The sequence below is a fragment of the Apaloderma vittatum genome, unplaced genomic scaffold (genome assembly GCF_000703405.1).
Source record: "Apaloderma vittatum isolate BGI_N311 unplaced genomic scaffold, ASM70340v1 scaffold27474, whole genome shotgun sequence".
NCBI lineage: Eukaryota > Metazoa > Chordata > Aves > Trogoniformes > Trogonidae > Apaloderma > Apaloderma vittatum.
Window position 1 is genome coordinate 6,408 of NW_009713662.1, and position 14,581 is coordinate 20,988.

Genomic DNA, 14,581 nt, shown 5'->3' on the forward strand with positions numbered 1-14,581 from the left:
ACACTGGGGAGGCCACCCCTTGAGGGTTGTGTCCTTGAGTATTGTTTGCTGTTCCGTGGTGCTGCTTCTGCTTTTGGGGCATCAGGGGCTCTTTTAAGGTTTCAAAAAACCGTCGGTGTGACTTCTAGTGTGCGTCCCCACCTGGTTTTTCTTCCCCGTGCTTCGCGTTGCTGGCAGCAAAGCGTGTAACGCGCGTGTCTGTGCCGCAGTACGCCCACCAGAGAGAGTTCCTGTGGCGCCTGGCCCGAGCCCACAGCGACATGTGCGACCTTGCGGAAGACGCGGAAGAGAAGAGATCCTACGCCTCCGACGGTGAGGAACTGGGGCTTTGAGACAGAGGAGGGGGCTGTCCAAAGCTGGCGTTACACTTCAGAGTCATTAAACCCTTGTGCTGGATTGTGGGGTTTTTGTTTGTTTGTTTTTCCCTTGTAATCTTTGTTTTGCTTTAGTGCATTTAATTTTTTTCTGTTGCTAACGTGTAGGTACAAAAAATAAATGTATTTTTAAATGTGTGTTTACTTAGAGGAACCAGTGTAGTTTCATTCCCTCGTTCTTCTTGAATGTGGTTTGTCTGCAAGATGTTAGGTGGGCCAGAATAAACCCCCCAAAAGTCTTTGTTACAGTTAAGATGTGCGGCAAAAGATACTTTTCTAAATATTTTCTGCCCTATTCTGCCCATAACTACTGTTAGTTAATGCTATAACTATCTGATGTAATTTTTTTTCTCTGGACATCAGCGTAGCTGTTTGAAACGTGACGTTTTAATAGCTCTTTTGGCCTTCAGGAGGCGCTTAGTTTGGAGCTTTTGCAGACTGCAGGTTCTTGGAGGACGAGGGGAGGTGGGGCGAGTCCTAGACCTGAAACGTGTCAGAACAAAACCACCTAAAGCTCTGATGATCTTTTCTTAGTGTGGTGCGGAAGATGCTTTCGTTACAGACAACTGTGCTGCCCAACGAGGTGACACCATCTTGACAGGTCAAGATGATTTGCTGCTGTGTTACGCGTTTGTGGGATCTTTTTAGTGGTGGTGGATGTTCCACGTCAGTGCAAGAGTGTGAAGTTACTTACGGGCCCTTTTGAAGCCAAATTTATTATAAAGTTAACAAACGCATGACTTTTCTGTCGCTCTGCTAGTGCAGTCTAACAGCCTCAGAGGAAGATGTTAAGAGAGAAAGCAGCCGAGTTTCTTACCTCTGACCGCTTACTTGCAGGGAAAGAAGAGCTGGAGGCTGCCTTGCAGAAATGGGATCGAAGTGCTGAGTGCCATCAGTGGTAAGTAACTCGTTATTCTTGCTTTTAAGAAACATAAGAAAAGGACTTGAAGATGGTTGTGAGCCGAGCCTGCATTTAAAAGCTAAGAAATAAATGAGAAATAAAAGCTTTTTTGTTCTTAATTGGAGTATACCGCACTGATGTTATTTTCATAAAAAGCCTCAGACATTTAACAGCTTTGGATAATTTGGACATAAGCAACGGCTTGACAGGCAGTGGGTTTGGTTGTGATTTTAGTATTAAACTGTGCTTTGCTCGTGCCAGTCTGGTGATGGATTTCTCTCGGAGGTGAGGAGGGCTGGGAGGGTTCTCGAGCAAAAACTCCCAAATGGAATAATGAAATCCTGTGGATGCCGAGAGCAGGTCCTGGCAGGGGCAGACTCACAAAAGCCTTGGGGAGCTGAGGCTTGGAGAAACAGCACAGCTCCTCGAGCGCCCCTGGGTGAACCCGGGCGAGGTTTTGCCGATTGAGCTGCGAGTTTCTGGGCACTCACAGCTGAGGTCTTTGTGTTTTGTAAAGGTGAAGCAGGGAAAGCTATGAAGGGAAAGCTGAGGAGCTGTCGTCAGGGCTGCCTTTTCTCCTGTGAGTGTTATTTGACGTTGGCTCTAGTTTTCTGTGTCCCCACTGAATGCTGTGGGTGACTGACGCTGCAGTTGTGCTGGGTTTTGGTGCTTAGTCGTTGTTCCCTGTGCTCTGTTCTTTGCTTCTGTTACCCACAGCGTTCCCTGGTTTGTTGGCAGAGCTGCCTGTCACAGCCTTTCAGTGTAGCAGTGCTCTGCCAACCTCCTGTCCTCAGCATGGTCTTATGGACTCTGTCCAGCTTGTCCTTTTATTTTTTTCTTTTTTAGTGTATTACTCAGAAATAATAGATAGTTCTTGAGCTGAGGCTGGCTGGTACAGCATCCCATTTCTGCCCTGGGCTGCTTATGACGTACCGTAAGCTGGAGATTTGATTCTCTGCAGCCACCCCTCCATTAATGGATGGATTTTTGAGGATATGTTGGTCTGCAGCCCATTTAAATTGAATCTCTTCTCTATTACCCAACTTAATGGAGTTATTTAATAGCATCAGTGTCGTCAGGGGTTTTTTTTGTCACTCCATTCAGTGTCCATTCATTCCCAGTAATTTTCAAAAACCAGTTAAATCGTTGAGAAATGAACATGTGTTTCACTGCAGTCTGAATAACTGCCTCCTAATTTATCTATCTCTTTCCCATCCTCCGGTGAGACTAACGTAGTCCTCAGGAAGGTGAAAAACTAGTCGTAATACTCCTGAAATATTGGGAAAACTTCTAAACTCCTCCTGGAGATGTATATTTTGGAGCTGTGTCTCTCTGAATTAATCGCTTGATTAGAAAGGGGGTTAACCTTCCAGCTTTTACCTGACTGTGGCCACTGCAGGCAGAGCTCGGGCAAGGATTTTTTTTAACTCCTTGTCTGTGTGTGACGATAAAACCTCTTGCCACAATTACACACAAAGCTTTGCGTGTTCCCAGCGCCGGGATTGAAACTGGAAGAACAGGCAGCCTCTCCTCTGGTCACATCAGCTTCCACGGAGTTTGTTTTCGAATAAAGGGGAAATCCTTATTTTTCTAATAAGGGAAATCCACAGATTCCCGCGGGAACTCACAGTTCCACCGGTGCTGGCAGCTTGGTGAGCAGTTCTGGTTAACAATTAGTCAAGCATTGCCGTGACGTAAGGTTTCGGTAACTGCCGAGACGTGGGTCTGAGCAGCGCTCCGGAGGGTACGCAGCGTTTACAGAAGACAAAAATCCCCCTCCCTAAGTCGTTATTTTTAATCTCTCGTTATTTTTAATCTCTCGTTATTTTTAATCTCTCGTTATTTTTAATCTCTCGTTATTTTTAATCTCTCCTGTTTCTGCCAGCCGGGCCTCCTGCAGCTCCGCAGTGCCTCTGGTGACATCCATCCCCAGGCATTTCACAAAATGAGTACGCAGCTCCAACGAGCCAACCTAAACAAGCAGAAGAGAGAAAAACAGGCAAACGTGTTGGCGCTGCCGAGCGAGGAGGGGAAGTTGGGGTCTGGAGACCCCCGGAGCTAAAAATCCCAGAATTGCCAGGTCTCACGTAGGAACATCACCGGGGGCTCTGGGCCTCGAGGCACGAGCGGGAGGCGGCTGGGAGCAGCAAGGCTGGCTCGAGTAGAGCCGCCTTTTCCCAGGACTGCAGGGAAAAAACAGTTCAGATGTCTCTTACCATTTTATTTATTTTTTTCCAAGTTTATTTCATGACATAAAGCTAGGACTGCTGTTTACTGCATGGTTTTTAGGGGTGAGAACGGGCTGCGTGTCCCGTTGGATTTATTGCTGCTCCCAGGGGGCTCGTTGGGCTTCCCTGGGGAAGAGCAGGGTGGCATAAAGGGAGATTACGCAGCGGTTTATCTGCTGTTTGAAACAGGCACGGTGTTCCTCTCTTGTGTTGCTAAACCTTAGACTTGTGTTTGATTCCTGCCCCTGCATTGAGGAGCCTGAGGTCTGGCTGTAGGAGCTGTGTTGTGGCAGGTTCCTCAGCGTTAGGTGGGTCTGCACGCTGTGTGGTTTGTTGTGTGGGGATGTGTTGTCTCGTGATCTTCAGAAAATAAGCCTTTTGTGGGCTTGTGTTTCTAAACTCCAGCCCTGCTGTGGTTAGGGATGTTTAGCAGAGGCCGATGCTAATTGTGGAACAAATGGGATGATGCAAACACGTTGTCGTCCGCACGTGGCTGGTCACAGCCGGGAACTTGTTCTATGGGGGGAAAGGATTTTACCCGGTTAAGACATTCATCGGGGAGTCTCTTCCGTTTTTTTGAAGACCCAAGAATTTTTCGAACTGAACCAACGTGTTTTTCACCAGAACGCTGATGCATTGAAGGAATGAGATGGAGTGACAAAATTGCAAATATTCAGGAGCTTCAACTCCTCTGGGACTTAGCCATGGGAAATGTAGTTCAGGCAAGAGCAAGGAGGTGTGAAAGGTTCTGGGGGGGGTTTTGGTGACACTGAGGACAGTGTGCTTGGAGATTCAGGACTCTCCCGACGGGTTCCTGCCCGTCTGTTTGGCTGATGCTCTGGGGCAGCGCGTGACGGGGTGGGACAGAGAATCCAGCGACACGAGGATGCGGATGCAGTAGAAGGAATCTCTGCTTGCACCTTTCTTGTTTTCAGCTTTTGAAAGAACGAGACCTGTGTGGTTCATTTCTCCACCCCACCCAATGTTGTTTTGAGCCGAGATGGGAGGGTGCCAGGCCTGTGGGTCATTAACCTTCCTGACCTCTCACAGCTCGGAACTAACTCACTCTGCAAGGTGCTGTGCTTCTCGGAGTCCAAATTCACAGACTCCTGGTGGAAAAAACTCCGTGGGTTTGCACTTGCAGCGCTGAAAATGTGTTGTTTTGTTTCCCGAGCTCGGTGGCCGTGTGAGGCTGCAGGATCTGGGTAGGTTTTTCTCACTATTTCCCCTTGAAGTAGACCCCGCTGTGCCGTTGCCCAGGGCAGGTCGCTACACACCGTAGTTAATTAGAGCTTTTTGTAGTTCTGGCTGCAGTAGCTCCCGGTCGCTCTGTGTTTTGACACGGTTTGTTGCTGAGTGGAGGGGTTTGGGGCACAGAAGTGGTTCTGCAGGAAGGCTTCCCAGCTGCCAGCGCCGCGAGTTTTGTGTCGCGTCCAGCCGTCCCTGCTCACTTGCTGCCATCCTTCAAGCCAATGCCTCCTTTTGTTAGTTTTTTTGCTGCATAAAAGGTGTGTGGTGTTGCTGGATCTCCCCAGTAAGTTGTGGAGCTGTAATGTGCCTGCACATGCCCTTTCTGAAGGTGAGCAGAACGCAAACGTGCATTTACAAAGGTTTGGTTTCACCCAGGTGTCTCCTCTGGGCAGGTACACCGTTCTCTGCGGGCAGTTAGCGGAGCACGAGAGCATCCAGAAGCGCATTCAGACGGGATATGTTTTTAAGGTGAGCAGAAAGGACACGCTGGGTTTTGTGTAGGTTTTGAACAATACTTATTTCTGTAGCAGTAAGTCAGGAGAATTGGCTCCAGCTCTTACCAGGGTCTCGGTGAGATGCTGTGGGTGGCTGGTTTGGGCCGAGGAAGGCGATTCCAGCTGCGTGTGGCGAGCGTGGCTGGCCTGGCTCTGCACTTCTGCATGCTCCAGTCTCAGTATGAAGGAGAAGAAAAGCCTTGCAAATAAAACATACGTATGTGGTGAGACCGAGAAGCTGGAACATGGAATTGCCACGCAGTGACAAGACACGGCGCCGCCTCTTCTGCAGTGCCTGCCTGTGAGCGCACTTGCGCCCTCCTGGAGGCACAGAGAGGTTGATTTTTCAAAGAGCGTTTAATCTGCCCCGAGTTCCTTTACTTGCCTTTCACCCGCAGAGGTGAGAGGATGCACCTGGAGGAGTTACTTCAGGACAGGCCACATAAAATTCTGACCTCACCAGCTGTCGACATGGCCAGCGAGTTGGTTGTGTCAAAGCTCTGAAAAAGTGGTGGAATGAAATGAAGGGCAGCTTCGTTTTTATTTTGATTTTTTTGTGTGTATGTAATAATTCTTGTCTCTGGGGCTGATAAAATGCTGGTTCGCTGTATTCACTGAAACAGTTTTAATGGAATTCGATTCTTTTTGGAGCTGTAATTTTATTGATCACTGGCACTTCGGTTGTGGGCTTCTTTCCACATTTGTTCCCCTGATCCCATGGATACTCTATTTGCTTATAACACAAATGTGTAACGAATGCCTGTATTAAGTATGTGTGGGTGATGATTTCTCCGTAGGAGCACATCGATAAGGCAATCGAGCTGAAACCAGAGGATCCGAAGTCTTACTATCTCCTGGGCAGGTGGTGTTACCAGGTAAAATAGCTGATTGCTACGTATTGCTCTTTTCTTTTTTCTTCTTCTTGCTCTTTTTCTTCTTCTTGGAGTTTAATTCCCCGTTAGAGTGAAAGGTGAGGGGGTTCAAACCCCCAGCCCTAATCAGGAGGAAGTAGTTTAAAAGTTGCACTTGCGTGGGATCTAGAAGCAATTTGTTTCGGTTCTGAAACGAAGAGAAGAGACTCCAGTGATGAGTACTGCGAAGGCATTGCACCCACAAACCTCTAACCAGGGCCTCGAATCGACTTTTAAAAGTGCTTACTGGGCCTCTGTGCAACAGAGGGTTCTGCCGTTTCATTTATTTGTTGCCGCTGTTCTGCCCTGTCTTTTCTTTTTCTCTCCTGTCTTTTGGCTCTTTTCCAGAGTGAAACTATTTGCTAAAAGTGTTCTTTCTGACCGGCTCCGAATGGGAGCTCTGAAGGATTCAGGGCTCAGCACTTCAGTTTTTTAGTCCCTGCAGGCAGCACGGGAGGTGAAACGGCAAAGAGTGGATTAGGAAAAGCATAACTGCCAGCCAGCTTCCCGTTCCCCCTGCTTTACTCAGTAAAAACACGCTGCCTTCAATCCTCCAAGCACATATGGATGTGATCAAGGACATTTCAGGGCTGGCAAGAGCCTCTGCACACAGTATGTCGATGTAATCCTTTGCATGTGTTTCCTCTGCCCTCGCTGCACGAGGTACCAGAATATTAGAAGCAGCGTTCCGGCTGCTTTATGTATCTTGACAGGGAAAAGCTTGGAGTCAAACACCGTAAATCAGATTTAGTACCTATAAAAAGAAGTAAGAGTCTGCAGCAACTCCCTCCTTTTCAGTTTGTACAATTTGGAAGTGCTGCTCTCAAAACCGACGTCACGTTGCAGAGGTGGTGCTGAGCCACTGACACTGGGAGGTGCAGAGGAGCGTGGAGCTGAGCTGGCGGCAGCTCCCAGCTCTTCCTTCTCCTCTGGCCTCTCTCCTCGGGCTCACTGCTCTTAGAGCTGCTGAAGCCATGATATTAAACCGGATCCGTGGAGAGATTTGTTGCTGCTGCTGCTGTTGTGCACGGTGAGAATGCCACGGTGTTACCCAGAGAAGACATTCCCAGCAGTTTCACTCCCAGGCATCCTTTCCCCTGTTGAAATTTCAGGGTATTTCTTATTGGAGAGGAGCTGGGAGAGTAAGTTTAATGAAATATATAATTATTGCAGGTACCTGTTTCTCAACATCTGTTGGTGGGATGGCTTTAGCCTGCCTCTCTCGAGGGATCTCTGTATGGGGAGAACATGTTTTGACAGTTTCATCTTTCTGTCTCTGCAGGTTTCCCACCTGGGATGGCTTGAAAAAAAGACTGCCTCTGCTTTGTTCGAAGCCCCCCCTACGGCCACGGTCCAGGATGCGCTGCAGAACTTCTTACGGGTAATGAAATGTGATAAGCAAGGGAATCACTGACCTGGCGGGTGCCATCGCAAGCGTGGAACCAGAATACTTTTGTATTCTCCTTAAAATCCTCCTGCTTAAACTCCTCGCGCCCCGGGTGCTCCCTGGTGTGTCCCATTGACCAGAGCCTGGGGAGGAAAAGCTGGGGGAAGGCAAAAAATATTGGAGCCTCTGTTGCAGAATAGCTGGGCAGAAGATGTCAGAACTAGACCCCAAGTGTTCAGAACTGGTTTTAAGGGTTTTGATTTTCCTTCTAAAAGCTGCACGGTGGAGTGATACTGAGTGTGTGTGGTCTGTGCTCCGGCGGGAGCTGGAGGATCTGTTTGAGCTGATCCCTGGGAACGCCTGCACGGATACGTTCCGGGTCCTGTGCATGCCCTGATGCTCTTCTCCGCCTGTCCCGCCCTCCCCTCTGCTCTTTGCAGGTCGAGGAGCTGAGCCCAGGATTTTCCAAAGCAGGGAGAGTGTACATTGCCAAGGTAACCAGGGCTTCTTGCTTTCTTCAGTTCCATCGTACGTTTCCAGGATAAGAAATATTTGTATATTGAAAAACTTTTTGCTGTGAAGTGCTAAGCACGTGTAAACGACTCTGTGTGGGAGCAAGAGTTTACAACATGGTCACGTTTCTAAAAAAAAAAAGCCCAAATCACCTCGTGCAGAGGCGCTGCAGTTCAGGGAGGATTTTGCCTTCGAGTCATCCAGTGGAGCTTGGTTTTTAGGAGATCAAATCCTGTACAAAGCGCTGCTGGGAACTTGTGAGCCACAGGCTGGAGGCTTCATCCCACCACCACCACAGGCAGAGAATTGTGGCGAAGAGTAAAGGGCAAAGTGTGTCTCTGTTTGCTGTTAGAGGTGGGAGTCTTGAGCGACGATTATATACATGACAAGTGCCTGGAGCTCTCAGATCTTTTGGTTTGCGTTGAGAGAACAATGGGCTTCGAACTCTCCAGTGTTGAAATGGCTGCTGAACTCCTACAGCCTCCAGTTGCAGCCTAGAAATATTTAAAGCCCAAACAGCTTTAGAAATTTTACAGAGTGGACAGAGCAAAGAGGAGCTGTACTAGCTCTTCACGAAATTCCTGAGTTCCCAGTGTCCCACCGAATGTGAGTTTTATCAGCCTAAGCCACGAGTTGTGGGATCTGCTTGGTCTGGAGTAGATTACTGCAGGGACCTGGGTGCAGGATTTATTTCACAGTAAGCGTCTCCTCGAAGGAAAACTGAGGTGACGGCAGAGGAGGAGAACCCAGTGGGAGGTGTAGTCGCCTTCCCACCGGCTGGATTTTGCCTTTGGCTTGCCGGGCACGTTCAGTCAGGGGTCTAATGAAGTAAAATCAGTGACGTGTTTGTAAACCAGCAAGGTTTTGCTTCTGGCTGCTTACGGACCACGATGAACGTGCTCTTAACTGTGCCCCTGTCTGCTCGTGAAGGTAGCGAGCAGCCGTGGGGGCTCACAGTCACCCCAAAATGTCTCCTGCAGAGTAAAGAATGAACGACTTGGGACTTGGTTCCAGTGAAGCTGCGGCAGTGGATCCTTGCAAGTCTTTACCTGAATAGGTTTTCAGAGCTGATGTAAAAAAAAGCTTTGTGGTGCTTAATCTACACGGGCCGATGCGTTTTGATTGGGCTGATAGTTCAGCACGTGGCTGGCAGATGAGATGGGGCGTCAGAAATACTCTGCAAACACCAATTAGTGTGAGGGTTGACAGGGCGACTCGTGTCTGTTTGGGTTTTGGAGGGGGGTTGTGGTTTTTTTTTCCTTATTCCAGGCCCTGTCACGTTGGCTCATGACCTTAATTGCAAAATGTTTGAAAGTGCCGTGGGTATCTGGTTATTTTGAAGGAGGTGCTCTGATGGGTCAAACTTGAAAGAGAAAAGGAAAAAAAGAGTTGTGTTCTGTAGTCGTCTTCTGACGTTTTTGACTGATCCGCAGGGACACGGGGCTGTTAAAGGCCTCAAGGGTGTCCCCGACTCCCTCTATTTTGAAATCACCAGGTGCAGAACTTTGACAGCGCTCCCAGCAGAACACAGAGTTCTCTGCCAGAAGAAAACTCACCAGAATACGCACACGCTGTGCGGTGACATTTCAGAGTCCAAAGTAATAGCTCTGCAGGTTTTAACTGTTGTCCTTACCCTGACTGAACGCTGGCTAATGCCCCACCAAAAAGCCGATCTCCTTGCCCATTAGAAAAGATAAAATTAAAAAATATTTACTATTGCATTATCTGGTGGTGCTTTGTGGCTGAGGGATGCTGCAGGAAACGTCAGAAGCCTGAAACTGCGCAAATGGCTCAGAAGTAGCTCTTTGTATCAGTTGCCAGGGGCCATGATTGCTCGTTACATTTGCCGCGTATTTTTTTCCCATTTAACTCTTCTCACATCATCATTTTTTCTCCACAGTGTTACAGGGACCTGGGGAACAAGACTGCGGCTGCGCTCTGGATGAATCTCGCAGCGGAGCTGCCAGTACATACGAAAGAGGTAATGGTCTCGGTAATGAGCAGAGATAAAATGGTTACAGAGATTAAATTGTTGCCTAAAAGATGTCCCAGCTTTGCAGGCCCCAGTTTTAAAGTATTTTGTTCCTTGGCACTCCTTTCTCCTCTCGGGACCCGTTACCCAAATGCCCAAAGCGCCGCCGTGCACACCCTGGATTCCTAAACCCTGGAGGTTCAGGGATTTCGGCGCTTTCCTTTTCCTTTGTGCTTTTCCTGTTAAGCAGGAACTGTGTGGAAGGTGCCCTCAAATCACTGCCGGTTAGAAACTGAGCAAAACCCACCCCTTCCTAATATTAACCTGACGTTATTTGCCTCGTCTTGAAGAATGCGAGCGAGGTAGCGCCAGCAAGGTCCTGCAGCTCCTGCAGCTGTCGTCTGACCGAACAAACGCTCTGGCAGGAGGGCTCGTAGAAATACGCAGCGTTTCCGTGTCACTTTCTTTTTTAAGGCCACAACAGAGTTCAAATGGTATGTCTGAGAAAGGGGATTTTTTTTTTTTTTTCCGGAAGAGTACAAATAGATGTGTTGGAGGGGTAAGAGTTTAATCAGAGAAGCGTGGAAATATTTCAGGAAAGCAGCAGAGAGCTGCAGGCAGCCAAGTCAGGAGCAGTTAGTTCTCCTGTTCTGAAATGAAAAGTGGGAGTTGGGTGAGGAAGCCGATGCTGAAGTGGTTTTGCTAACTCTGTGCAAATGTTAGTTCTCATCATCAGGCAAATAACTTCCCTCAAGCTGAGAAGGAAAAACGAAGTCGTTATCCAGGCCGTGAGAGCCAGCGAGGGGGCGGGGGCAGTTCTCTTGTTTAATTCTTCCAGCTCAGCCGTGCTTTCCCCTGTTCTCTTCTCGCATTCCCAGGATGCAGAAAGCCAGAGAGAGCTTGAAGAGATGCGGCCGGTTGGCGAAGAATAAATCCATTGAGGCTCGTTCTGCTCGCTGCTGCACAGGCAGTAACATTCCAGTTAAAGGGGCTTCAGGGTCCTGACACCTCCGATGGCGCTTCGTGGAGATGCCCCACACCTCTCCCGGAGAAGGCGTGTGGCACTCTGGCCCACACAGCCAGGGTGAGATCTTGGTGGGACGCAATTGCACAAAATTTTGTATCGTTTTCCTTCTTAACGGCGCTGCAGGTGTGTGATTTTAAAATTCCTGCCAAATGTCCAATTCCTAAGAGCGGGCGTGGGTGTAGGTACAGTCTGTGATATAAAACCGTCTGGGGTTATACCGTAGCTCTACGTGAGAGAGAACACTTTGTGACATCCAGTTCTATACACAAACACGTACATACTTATAAATGTACGTGTGTACGTTATATCACAAGCTCTACCTGTCTGAGACCCTCCGCTGCAGGCCCGCCTGATTCCTTCGCAATTCCGATTCCCGCTGCTTTTGGCCGGGAAGCCTGTAATGATGTTTTAAACTTTAGGACTTTCTCCTGGTGACGTCACTCCCTTCGCTCCTGTGGGATCGAAAACTTTTTATGTCCCTCTAAGCTCTGCTGCCGTGGTTTTTAGCTGTAATAACGTAGTTGGAAAAGTCGTTATTTATCAGCGCAACGCTGCCTGCGGGAACAGCAACGTTTTGTGATGAAGCCGATGCGCCCCCAGGATGTTTTTCACCAGCTCTTCCTGACCCCTGGGGTGACGCTGAGAAGGCTGAAGCTGACAACGGACCCCCCTGACAGCCTCTGGCCCTCGACCGGTGAAGGGAACCGTGCACGGGCACTGGATAAAAACCGCCTTGGAGAATTGCCCCAAATATTTCGGGAGGGTTTCTCCCCGGATTTCGGCTGGCAGCTAACCTAACCAGACGTTTCCTTTTTTAACGTTTGTTACATCTTGTGGGGTTTGTGAAGCATTAAGTTTAAAAAAAAATGCAAGAGTAAAACGTTTCTTAAACCACCTTTCTTAATCCCTTGCACGGGGGTATCGAAGGTCTGGGTCACAGTAACACCGGAGGGGGAATGCTTAGCAAACTCGAACTTAAAAAGTCCTCATCTGATGGATTTGGCACTTCTTGGCCCTTTTCCCCGCCTCCCCAAGTTAAACTCTTAAAAATTTTGGTGCTGAACTCGTCTGGTGAGATCCAGGCAAGTGCACAGTTGGCTTTGTTTGCTTACAACAATAAAACCTGCTGCTTTAAATGGAGACCTGGGTCCTGACAGGCTCGAGCTGAGCCCTGCGTGTTTTTGCAGAGCTCCCCTCAAGGTGAGCAAACGTTGATCTCTGACCCCAGGACTTTTTTTTACCCTTAGTGCGGGCTCTCCTCCGAGTTCCCTGAATGCCCAAGACAGCATTTTGTTAATTTGTTACTTGCCCAGGCGCCGCGGGGGTTGGCAGCCTCGGGAGAGGGCTGTGAGAACACAGCTCTGGGTGACAGACCAAAGAGCCTCTTTGGAAACCGATACCAAAAATCTCATTTTTCTGACCAATAGAAGCTGAAATCGTTTTCTTTTGGGAGGAGAAGGTGTTTGGTGTGGTTGTGTGGGGCCATGACCAAAACCTCTCCTGCCTTGGAGTCGAAATCCCCTGCTGCCCGGGAAGAAGGCGCTGACGGAGCCGCGGGTTGTCCTCGCTTGGCGTTCCTCCGTTCTCAGGGTGGTTTCCCATGGGTACAACCTTTCACCTCTCATTTATTCTGTTCTGGCCCTTCAGGGGATGCTTTAGGCTTTCCATGTGTTGGATGCCCTGCTTCACTTTCCTGTTTTGTTTTTTAAAAGAAAAACCCAGCCCTGAGGTTTGGCTTAGAGGAGCAGGGTCTGGCATTTTGCTCCTGCGTGTCCCGTTCGTGGGGCTGTGAAGCCCAGAGGTCTCCTCTCCTGGTTTTTGTACATTCCGCTTTTCCTGCCTGCAGAGCTGGGCTCAGCTTTGGGTCCAACGTGGTGTTTTATCTCATCTGCTGTGTCTGCAGGAACCTAATTAACGCGTCTCCACGGTGGTGAAAGGTGATGATGGAACTCACAGATCCTCTCGTGCAGATACAAGCCGTGTTTTGCCATTTGATCTCCAGGATTTGGTGGTGTAACGATCCAAAGAACTTGGTTTGGTTTGGTTTTCCCTTTTCCTGACTTGTTGTGAATAAGAGGAATGTGACTAATTAACGTAATTCCATTCTAATAGCATCGCTCGGGGGTGGACGTGGAGGTGAGGCAAGGCTGGGGAACCACAACACTTCCCGATCAAACAGTGCTTGGCACTATTTTTATTGGTTTTCCTTTGGCGCAGCCTCCTGCGAGGCTCTCGGTGTGCTGGGGAGGATGCTCAGCAGTAGCTCAGACAATGGAGGAATTGAGACTTTTTTCACATTTACGTGTGCTTTGCAGACCGATCCCGGAGGACAATGGGAATTTCTCGAGGACACCTGCCCTGCTACGGGCCAGGACTGTGAGAAATTAATGTGCCTGGGGCAGTTTCAGTAGAGACTCTCTTGCTCCCATCTGAAGAAATTCTTCTGGGTTTATCTTGGGACAGAGAACAATCCCGTGGAGCTACTCTTTGTCCTAATTTTAGAACATTCCTACCTGTGGTTGAGTTCTGCTACTAAAGAGTAACTGCAGTGATTTAACTGCCTGTGCCCTTCTGCTGGAAATGAAATATTTATAAGTGAGGGTCCTGCTTGAGTCGCCTGTGTCACCCTTTGCTTTTTACGCGAGTACAGGAGGATGTGATGGGGAGCGACTTGCGCCGTTCTTGTTTTACATCGCGGCTGATCTCCAGAATAACGCGGGTTTTGTGTGTCGATGCAACCACCACTGCTTGTGTTTTGTAAAAAATGGGTGAGCGGCGTGCTCTGACCTGAGCTTGGTTTTAAATAAAGGTGGATGATGAGTGGTGACCTGGCGTGAGTGTTCTGTGACGATCCCCAAGGTGTCGGTGTAAACCTGCAGCTCTTGGGCCGCTAGAATTTTCTGAAGGAGTGTTGAATTGTTGAATTTTGCAATACTTGGGTGTTAACTTGGCGGCGGGGAGCCGGGTTAGAGCAAGTTGGGAAAATGCTCTTGAGCAACTTGGACAGGTCAGCGTTGACCCCCCGGCCTTGGGGCAGGGTGGCGGGCTCAGAAAGGGGGGTTTGAAAGTGGACAAATTGCGTTATGGAGTTGGTTTCCCATCCAAAGAGCCTGCCAGAGCTGTGAGCACCTCTCCCCTGTGCTGGGAAACTGCTGACTTGGGGTTGGAACAGAAATGCCAACACCGCTGCCTCCTAGGAGCAGGACCCTCGTTCCAACTCCCACCCTGGCTTGTTTCTGCTAAACCTGGCTTTCTTTGCCAGTGACACTTGGGGTTCCTTGGAAGTGCCCTGGCAAAACCTGCCCTGCACAGACCCTGCTTGCTCTGAGAGACGACCTGAAGTGGGAGGGGTGCAGCCGAGGGGCTTCTGCTATTTTAACTTACCTAAAGACTTGGCTAATGGAAGACAGTGCCGTAGTGCTGCACCGGCCGCCCAAAGGCCAAGTGGGGCAGGTGGCCCAGCTCCAGCACGTTGCCCAACAGTGGCCAAGCGAAGGGGGCTGGGGGGGCTCCGGTCGTCCCT

The 14,581-nt window shown here is 49.1% G+C and overlaps 1 protein-coding gene across 1 annotated transcript in view; it reads left to right on the forward strand.

Annotated features, from left to right (window-relative positions):
* RMDN3 (regulator of microtubule dynamics 3) overlaps positions 1 to 10,963 on the forward strand; it is a gene marked incomplete at its 5' end in the record, with an annotated part of 16,306 nt that extends 5,343 nt beyond the window's left edge. The window contains 8 exons of the mRNA XM_009868458.1: positions 210 to 312; positions 1,212 to 1,272; positions 5,147 to 5,222; positions 6,046 to 6,123; positions 7,442 to 7,540; positions 7,987 to 8,040; positions 9,960 to 10,040; positions 10,910 to 10,963. Of these exons, the coding sequence (XP_009866760.1) occupies positions 210 to 312; positions 1,212 to 1,272; positions 5,147 to 5,222; positions 6,046 to 6,123; positions 7,442 to 7,540; positions 7,987 to 8,040; positions 9,960 to 10,040; positions 10,910 to 10,963 (606 nt within the window). The remainder of the gene's footprint in view (positions 1 to 209; positions 313 to 1,211; positions 1,273 to 5,146; positions 5,223 to 6,045; positions 6,124 to 7,441; positions 7,541 to 7,986; positions 8,041 to 9,959; positions 10,041 to 10,909) is intronic.
* Positions 10,964 to 14,581: the final 3,618 nt, after the last annotated feature.